The sequence below is a fragment of the Meleagris gallopavo genome, unplaced genomic scaffold (genome assembly GCF_000146605.3).
Source record: "Meleagris gallopavo isolate NT-WF06-2002-E0010 breed Aviagen turkey brand Nicholas breeding stock unplaced genomic scaffold, Turkey_5.1 ChrUn_random_7180001879934, whole genome shotgun sequence".
Classification (NCBI taxonomy): Eukaryota; Metazoa; Chordata; class Aves; order Galliformes; family Phasianidae; genus Meleagris; species Meleagris gallopavo.
In genome coordinates, this window is record NW_011144226.1 from 78,617 (window position 1) to 87,837 (window position 9,221).

Consider the following 9,221-nt stretch of genomic DNA (forward strand, 5'->3'; position numbering starts at 1 on the left):
CCGGGAGGTGGGGAGCAGCTTTGAGCACCTGCCTGTTCCTAAAGGACATCTTCCAACAGCGTGTCTACCCGGTGTCCCGACGCGTGGATTTCTTCAGTGGTATGGGTGGGCTCACCTATGGAGTAAAGCGCACCTAGAGTGCTAGTTGCCGAGCTGAGCTCTCCTCCTGGCTTAAAGACAATGTGAGAACCGACTGTGCGAGCTGCCCGGAGCCTTGGGCAGAGCTGCAGCACCCTGCTCCTACTTGCTCACTGCCTGCTCTTCCCACTCTCCTTGGTTGTCTGCTCCCTGCTGCTAGGTAGCAATGGTCCTGGTGGCCAGCTTGGCATCTCTATCCTGTGCTGGGGGGGCACGATCGGTTGTAATCCTAGGGGCTGGTTTCTTAAACGTGTTTAATCCTTAAGTTGCTCTTGGGCGGCTTGCTGGGCCACGGGGGCCTGCTGTCTGAAGTGTTGAAGCCCTGGGGGAAGCTAGCTGCGGTTTGAGGCACCTGCATGCACAATGCTGCCTACAGCACTAGCTCAAAGTGCGTCCTGCGGAGCAGCAGCGGTGCGAGAAACGAGGGCTGCAAAGACACAGGTAACTCCAGAGCTGCTCACTGCAACCAGCCAGGCACCCACGGTTTGAGAATGCTGGGAAGGGGCTAGCGTGAGCTTCTTTGGCCGAGGTCTCTCCGTTGCCTGAAGCTGACTCGTAACTCTGCCTCTTGCTTCCTGCCAGATAAACTGAAATCCACCAAAGAGGAGCATCTCTGCACGCAACGAATGCTGGACCAGACCCTGCTAGACCTGAATGAGATGTAATGGAGCCCCGCTGCTGCCTCTGCCACACAGCGCCCGGGGTCAGCCCAGCCCCCGCTGCCCTCTAACCCTTGGGCTCCGTTTCCTTTCTGTTGCCAACTTGCCCGAATGCAGCTCTGCTTCTTCACCTCGGGGTTAGAGGTCACCGGGTTGGGCAGAGCTTCACACAGCGTTATTAAGGGAAATAAACGATGCAATAATGTCGGGGGAGCATGTTTGAGATGTACACATTTTGTAACTACCTTCTTTTTCCTTTTTTTTTTTTTTGTAGCAACCATTGTAAACATTCCAAATAAGTGATGCTGGTGAGCTACAAACAAAGCTCTGGGCTTTAATTTTGGTGTTAACCCATTTGAGCCCACTTTGGGGGAGAGGAGGTGGGAGTGGGGCTGGGCTGGGCACGCTTTGCTCTGAGAGCTGTTTGCCAAACGAGCAGTTCCATTTCTCAGCTTTAAGGTAACTCTGTGGAGAAGCAATTTGAGCAAAAGCAGTTTTTTGGTTTTTTGTTTTTTGGTTTTTAATTTTTCCCCTTGTTCTCCAACCAGCTCAAGCTGTTGGGTTGGTGGTTGTTCCCTTTTCCTTCCCCACTGTTTCCCTTTCCTTTCTCATGAGTTCCACACAGCCGTGGCTCCCGATGCCCAGGGATGGCTCTGCCTTCACTCAGTGCTTTGCCCCTCATCCCTGGGCTCGGCCTGACAGCTTCAGTCCTGGTTTTCTCCAAGCAGTTCTGCCTCCCCAGGCAGAGGCCTTTCCCTCCGGGCCTGCAGAACTCCCAAATCTCATCCTGTGGTGTCTGTGAGGCCGAGCGCAGGCAGGCTGGGCCGTTGCTATGTGCTCATCGCGGTTACGGGGCCAATCTGGAGGAAAAAAACAAACAAAAGAACCGTGTCGAGTGTTTTGATACTAAATTGAGAACTTGTCTTACTGTCTTTTGAAATAAAAAGCGATCTCTCCACACCGTGTCGCCTCGCTCTGTTCGGTGTCAAGGAGGGCTGGGGGGGGGGGGGAGGCGCGGCCACGGGCTCTGAGGTGAATTGGCGCGCTGCGAGGGCGGGGCATCGCGCACGCGCAGTCAGCGGATGCCAGGTGCGCGTTGTCCCAACGCGCACGCGCAGAGCAACGCCTGCAGGAAGGCGGGAAGAGCGCTCAGCGAGCGGCGCCATTTTGCTTCGCTGACAGGATGCGGCGGGCTCGGCGCTTTTCCCTTCTCGCTCTCGTTCTGTTCGTCGTGGTGCCTTCTTGCGCCTCTAAGCTTAATGTGCCCATTGTGTTGCTGCCCTTCAGCCGGGAGATGAGGGTGCCTTTCATGCTGGAGGCCGAGGGGGGCTGCTACTCCTGGTGAGGGAGGGAGCAGTGCTGAAGGGGGTGGGGGGGTGGAAAGGTGTGTGGGGATGGAGGGGTTCGGGGTGCAGTGAGGAGATGGGAGCCTGGATCGAGGGCTTCATGTGTGATAGTGGCCATGGCCGTGCTGTGTGGCTGCCAGACAGAGGCCCATGGCCTGCCTGACAGGATCTGTGTCCTGCACGGTGGAGGTCAGTGGCCTGCCTGACAGAGGCCCATGGTCTGCCCAATGGAAGCCTATGATCTGCCTCACAGAGGTCTGTGCCCTGCCCAGCAGAGGCCCATGGTCTGCCCAGAAGGGCAGTGAGGAGCCCAGTGCTCTGACAGCTGTAAAGATAGACATGTAAGCAGAGAAGAAAATGTCTTTGTGTCTTTCAGGCGTTCTATGCATGACAGTGTTGTCACAGCTGAGCCCGTGTATGAGGATGGTTCTGCATGCTCCCAGAAAGCCCTGCTGTCTGCTCAGTCCGCACAGCCCACCAGGCTGAGCAGCACTGTGATAGCTGAGGAACACGGTGGGTGGAAGAACAGAGGCTCGTGAGATGGGAGGTGATGCGGGATTTAGGGCTTGTATGGAAGTGTACGATGTTGTGCATTTTTATTGCTGAAATCAAGCTGTGATTAGTGGTAACACCTCAGCCAGGTTCCGCAGGATGAGAAAGCAGCTATTGATTATTCTCACTAGCAGAGCTTTTTGCAGCTGTTGACTCAATAGGAACCTGTAGGGGCTGAACGAAGCGCTGTTTGTTCCCTTGCTGCAGTCACCGGCCACACGCTCCGCTGTGATGTGATGGTTGATGTGATCAACAGCATTGAAATTCTGTCCCGAACTCGGGAGATCTACGTGGAGGATTCTCCCCTGGAGTTGGCAGTGAGAGCCCTGGATGTCAAAGGTACGGCTTGTGAGAAGGGCTCTCCCAGTACCACGCCAAAGCTGTGCTCTGAGAAATAAATGCTGCTTGTTGCCTTCGTGTTTAGAAGGAAAGGAGGTTTGATTTTACTGTGTCAGCTAGCAAGAGTGCATGAGTTTCCCCCTTTATGTGAATTTTCATTTCTGTTTCCAGGAAACACGTTCAGTAGCTTGTCAGGAATGGTTTTTGAGTGGAGCGTCGCAAAGGATGAGGATGTGGACAGTGTAGAATTGTCAGACAAAATAAGGTGACTGTGACAAAAAGTATGAGGGAATGTTTAGCGCTTGCTTTCATCTTGGGATGCTCCTAGGGTGAGAAAGCAAAAGGAATTCACACGGATTGGGTTAAGTTAACTTCATCCTTGGGCAGTTTTAAATCTCTGTCAGAGATGATCCCAAGGAATCCAGCTTAAGTTTGAGGTTCCTCTGCTTCAAACTGGGGGTGTGATTGGAGACTTCCAGGCGTGTTTCCTACCTGCTTTTTTCCACAATTCCCTGCTAATGATTTCTTCTTGATCAACGTGGCACACGATGATCGACTCATGGCACACGAGCCTGTCTGCCTTAGTGAATCCAAAATGGTCATGGAGATGGCAGCAAAGGTTACTTTGTTTTCTTGTCAGGATTTTAAAATACTCAGAAGCTGACTATTCCCCACCAAACCACATTGTTGAGCTGGAAAGAGCAGAAAAACAAGGAGACAGAATCCTGGTGTCAGGAATCACGACTGGAGCAGCGGTTGTAAGAGTCCGAATACACGAATCGACCTACAAGGTGAATAATCAGCACCATTTTCCCTTTCTTGATAGGAAAAAACACAATCCAAACCTCTGTTTAAGGCAAGCTGCATGGAAAATATGCATTTCTTTGTCATTTTTCCTGGCTTTGGCTTTCGTGGCTGTGGGTAACGGCAGCCTTCTGATTTCCCATTAGAAAGTGGCTGCTGCTGTGGTACGCCTGCTGGTTCTGGAGAACATAGTGCTGATCCCTGCTCATGACGTTCACCTCCTGGTTGGAGCACTTATAAAATACAGAGTTGCAAAAGTTGTACGGGGGAAGATGACAGGTAAATTATTCTCCTAGCACCGTAGCGTTGAGCCCGGTTTTCACCTGAGCTTTCTGACTCAGCGCGTGGATACGTTGTGGTTTTCTGAGCCTAGAGACCAAGTTGGTTGTGAGTGCCTGACTGCTGGGGCCTTGTGCTGGAATGCAGCACCCTGTGGAGATGGGGAATGGTGGCAGGGTGGGTGTGAATTGATTTCCATGGCACGCTGATGCTTGCAGAGCTCGAGTGTCGGCTCCTGAGCGCTGAACTAATGCTGCCAGCGTGGAGAAACAACAGCTAATTACGTGTTTAGGCTGATGGAGTGCTGCCGTTACTGTTTGGTCCTTGCATTCGTGCCTGCTGAAAGAGAATGCTTCGTAGGAGAGCGGAGGTGGTTATAAAATCACTGCAGTTTTTTTTTTCTTCAAAAAAACCTTTTTGCAGAGCTGGAATTTCCTCTGGAGCATTACGAGCTGGAGCTTCGGGATCAAGTCGCTGCTCCTGGGGGCTCTGAGCTCCTGCCTGTGGCCAGCCTGGAGGGGAGGACTGCCGCCGTGCGAGCCGTGCAGCTGGGGCAGAGCAGCCTGGTGGTGGTCCATAGAAGTATCCTGGGCTGTATTCTGTGCTGCTGGGCAGCTGTGCACTCTGCCAAGCGTGGTCTCCCTGATTTATGGTCACAGATTGGCAGTGAAAGAGGTTGTAAAGGCAGGAGGGATGCTTTGGGTTTGCTTCGGAGTTGCTCTGAGTGCTTGAGCTTTGTTGGAGGGGATTCCTGTGTGCCTCCTCCTTCCCCTCAGCTCGGTGCTCCCCACTGCTCTCCTTCCCAGTTCTCTTCCTTCCTCCTTTCCCTTTTCACAAGGGCTCCTCCACCCAATTACAAAATGCAACCCCGCTGATGGCAACAGAAGGTGAAAATTACATCAAACTCCACACCCTCGGTTGCTCTGTATTTAAACCCTTCCAGTTTTACAGCTCACTAAAGGTGACCACGCTCCTTCAGGATAAAAAAACTCAACAGAATTCCTATACAAGAATCAAGACGTTCACATGCGAGCTGCATCTGGGCTGCCTAACAGCACCATCCATGTGGTAGAAGCTGGATTTTTAGGTAACGAGAGAGCAGGAGCTTGATTGTAAAACTCTCACATCGTTGTTTGGTTTTTTTCTCTGATCAGGAACGTATTTAATGTATCAGTGCCTTCGTTCTATTGCCAGCAGGCATCTGAAACTTAAGGCCGGAGCAGATGGCATCTTTCCAAGTGCACTGATCTGAAACCTGAAGTTGGCTTTGCTCCGTCTGATGGGCTGCTTTCTAAGTCACAGCAATTAACTAAGCTGAAGATCAGCAGCAGGCAATGGGGCTCAGAGCTTGGAAAGAATGTGCCACGATTGCCTTCCGTGCCATTTTTGTGCTGCTTGCTGAAATATATATTTTGGTTAGAGCGTGCTTGGATTCAGGAATTTGTTTTTACACGACAGCGGATACTTTGGGGGCTGAATAATGAGCGCCTTTCTGCTTCAGTCACCGCTTCTCATCCAGAAAGTTTCGGTGCCTCCAAGTGCTGTGGCTGACATTCCTCGTTCTGTGCTAAAATCTCTGCTTTTTGGCAGCAGAAAGACGTTGGTTACAAAAACCAACATCCCATATCAAGCACAAAATGGAGTACAAACTTACAGTTCCTAAACCAAGTTAGGAATCGTTTGGTTATCCTGCAGATAGAAAAACAACTCTGGTATCAAAGTTCTTAATAAAAGATAGCAGGCATTTATTTCTCTGTTGGTTGCTGCTGATTGTGGCTCCGGGAGCAACACGTGTTTCCTATTGCAGGTTTCAGTGTCTATCCAGGAGACAGATGGGTGCTGGAGGTGCAGCGGCGGTACGCCGTCACTGTTGAGGTTTACGATAGAGACAGCACTAAGGTTTATTTATCTGATGTGAGTAAATGGCTGTTAGCAACGCGTGGCTGCCTGGGGTGCTGTGGTGAGTTGTGCTGCTTCATGGAGAGCGTGGAATGAACGCAGCATTCCAAGTGGATTGAATATCTAGCAGGGATATTCAGGACTAGTGAGGGGATTAGGGAGCAGGAGAAGCTGTTGCTTTTGTCACCTCAGTCTCCTTCAGTCTCTGTTGCACAGATTTCCACTCACATTTCAGTCTCACCTGTGTTACAGACCTCTCCAGGACTGCGCAGTCCCGTGGGTGTTTGTGTGGAATGAATCTGGTTTTCCTTGGAGGGGGTGCAGTGTTGACTGATTTTTGTCCGTTTGCAGAACCTCAGGATAACTCACCACTTTTCTAAGGAGCATTTTGAGGAGCTGACGTCGTCTCCTAACGGCTCTTACCACGTAGTTCGAGTCCTAAAAGGTGGCACCACAGGGATAAGAGCTGAGCTGGTTTCTGTCCTTCAGCAGGTAAGAGATAAGGATGGTTGTGATTTTCGCAGAGTGACAGAACGGTTTGGGTTGGAAGGGACTCAAGGATCACGAAGCTCCAACCCCACACCAATGCAGAGCCACCAACCTCCACTCTCACAGCAGCCCAGGCTGCCCAGGGCCCCATCCTTGCTGCCCTCCAACACCTCCAGGGATGGACGGGGATCCACAGCCTCTCTGGGCAGCTGTTCCAGCACCTCCCCACTCTCCCAGCAAACAACTTCCCCCTGACAGCCAGCTGAAAGCTGCCCTCCCTCCACTTCCAGCCATTCCCCTCGTCCTGCTCTCATCTCCCCTTCCCAAGAGCTGCCTCCCCTCCTGTTTGTAGACTCTTCAGACTTTTCTTCAGGATGTTTTTTCAGTCCCTTGGGTTGTGTCCTAACACTGCTCACATCCACGTGAAATGAGCTGCTCAGTGATTGGAGCTGTGCTATATTTGTCCTGCTAGAACAAGTTACTCCCCACAACGTCTTTGTATACAACTCCTTCAGCAGCTTCTGAGCTGGGAGCATCCGAGAGGGAAAAACTGACCCTTAGAAAAGTGAGAAACCAGGCAGTTAGAAAGGAAAGCTTGGGAAGCTGGATGACACCAGGGATTCTTGCACCTTCTCTGCTGCTGTTGGAGCAGCTGCAGCTCTCAGTGAGCTGCGCACAGCACGTCACCTTGCAGAGCACGTGTGGTCAGCAGCATTCCCACATGCAGCTTCCAGAGCTCCCCAGGTGCTCAGGGATCGTCCTCTGTGAGAGGATGAGATGCAGTTGTCAGAGCTGATGTGTTTCGTAGCAATGCACGCTGTGCCAATTGGCCTCAGCACCTGGGAATGTGAATTAAACGCGTGAAGGAAACAATTTAAACACAGCCACAGATTCCTGCCTTTAACTTCATACAAAGCAAAGTGTTTCGGGGGCAAACGGACGCATCGCAGTGCAGTTGTTTGGATCACAATCCCCCAAAGAAACAATTGATTCCAGGCTTGTATTTTTTAAGCTTGTGGTCGTGGCAATCAGCACCAATCTTTTCTGTGGGGATTCTGCGTTGGGGCTGCATTCGCTGTAAGACCATCGGTTTGTCTTTCGGCTGCTAAGCTGCTCTGATGGAAAGGGCATTTCCTTCTGTCCCCGTGTTTGCAGGATGGCTCTGCTGCTCCCTTCCCCACGGTGATCAGCCGTGAGCAGGAGGTGAAGATGTTCCAGCCCATCAGGCTGTCCTGTCCTCTCCTTGCGTTCCCGTGGCACCCCGCAGGAGTGCTGTATCAGCACCAGCTCCAGGTGAAGTCGAGCGTGGTTTGGGAAGCTGTGATGGCTCCTTGTTCTGGGAGCCCCACGGTTCTGTTCCCACTGGAATCTGCCTGGCTCCCTCCACAACATCCATTTCTCCCTGATAAGCCCACGTGAAATGCCACGTTCCTGGCCCCAGTGCTCATCCCTCCCTTTGCCTTTCCTTTTTCTTCCCCTGTGCTGCTTTGTCGCTTTGTTCTTCGCTCCCCTTTCGTTTGCTGTTTACTTGGCTGTACATCATTAAACATCACTGCAGGTTTGAGCTGTTGAAAGCGTTGCCTAAGCATAAGAGCAACAGAAATGTCCTTTGATGCTGTTCCATAGCAAACCCAGGAACACAAGGTTGTTTTCCCCCTCTCCTGTTGCCAGGACGCTGTTGTACTTTATGGCACTCCCCTTTCCTTTCTGTTCTTACAGGTGGAAGGAGGCAGTGGCAATTTCTCCTGGATTTCTTCCAATCAAACTGTGGCCACAGTCACCATAAAAGGAGTGGTGAGCGGAGGCCTGGCCCAGGGGCACTGCACGGTTCAGGCCAGAGATGCACAGAACCCCCTTCATTATGCAGGAATACAGGAAAGTCTTTTATTATTTTTTCTGGGCTGTTCATTGTTCTGAATTGCCATCTCGTCCAGGCTTAGAAACTGAAAGCTTCTGCTTGAAGGTCAAAGTGTGTTTGTTGTTCAGAAGAGCTGGGCTTGGTTTTCTGCAGGCTTTTCTTGCAGCTTTCTGTCAGTGGGACTGTTTCCAGTTTACTGGACTTGGATCTTAGTATTTCTTACATCTTGAGTATCAGGTGCTTCTTTATGCAGCACTATTTAGCTGTTGAATTGATTTTACAGCCCGTTTAGCATCATGTAAGAACTATCAGAGTTTGTAAGCAAAGATACCATCGGTCTGTTTCCCATCTTTTGACTCGGGCTGTTTCCTGCTCGCAGCCATGCTGTCACGCTGCGGTGATTTTCTGCTCTCATGCTGTTTCCTGGTGCTCTGCTCATGCAGGTGTTTGTGGAACCTCTGGCAAAGCTGGAACTGATGCCGCTGCATGCAGATGTGGAGGTGGGGCACACTCTGCTAGCTCCTCTCCAGGCTTACTTCACACGCAGGGAAACAAAGGAGTACATTGCTTTCACTGACTGCTCCCTCTTACCTTTGGAGATAAGCATGGAAAAGAGAGGAGTGTTTGTCCTTGCAGAAGGAGGTATGATGGGTTAGCTCCAAAATGCTTGTTCTCATAAGTGTGCTTTGTATAATTTGTGGGGATTTGTCAGCTGTTAATGAAGTCTGAGGCTCTGATGGGGTTGAACCATTTCTGTGCTCTTGTGAGGCCCCATCTGCAGCACTGCGCCCAGGGCTGGGGCACCCAGGGCGAGAGAGACAGGGAGCTGTTGGAGAGGGTCCAGAGGAGCACAGAGAT

The 9,221-nt window shown here is 51.4% G+C and overlaps 2 protein-coding genes across 7 annotated transcripts in view; both read left to right on the forward strand.

Annotated features, from left to right (window-relative positions):
• TPM3 (tropomyosin 3) overlaps nt 1-1,757 on the forward strand; it is a 16,067-nt gene extending 14,310 nt beyond the window's left edge. For 4 of the 6 annotated variants that reach the window (XM_003204184.4, XM_010727271.3, XM_010727272.2 and 1 more), the window contains one exon: nt 721-1,757. In XM_003204184.4, the coding sequence (XP_003204232.1) occupies nt 721-803 (83 nt within the window). In that variant the 3' untranslated portion in view covers nt 804-1,757. Of the gene's footprint in view, nt 1-59; nt 183-720 lie in introns of all 6 variants that reach the window. The other 2 variants (XM_010727270.3, XM_010727269.3) reach the window with 1 other exon arrangement.
• A 166-nt stretch (nt 1,758-1,923) lies between these two features.
• The window catches only part of NUP210L (nucleoporin 210 like), a 22,317-nt gene continuing 15,019 nt past the window's right edge, over nt 1,924-9,221 (forward strand). Inside the window, 13 exon segments of the mRNA XM_031557614.1 lie at nt 1,924-2,138; nt 2,520-2,656; nt 2,903-3,034; nt 3,206-3,299; nt 3,675-3,825; nt 3,985-4,117; nt 4,541-4,699; nt 5,136-5,204; nt 5,925-6,031; nt 6,368-6,508; nt 7,661-7,798; nt 8,225-8,380; nt 8,807-9,005. Coding sequence (XP_031413474.1) covers nt 1,981-2,138; nt 2,520-2,656; nt 2,903-3,034; nt 3,206-3,299; nt 3,675-3,825; nt 3,985-4,117; nt 4,541-4,699; nt 5,136-5,204; nt 5,925-6,031; nt 6,368-6,508; nt 7,661-7,798; nt 8,225-8,380; nt 8,807-9,005 — 1,774 coding nt within the window. The 5' untranslated portion in view covers nt 1,924-1,980.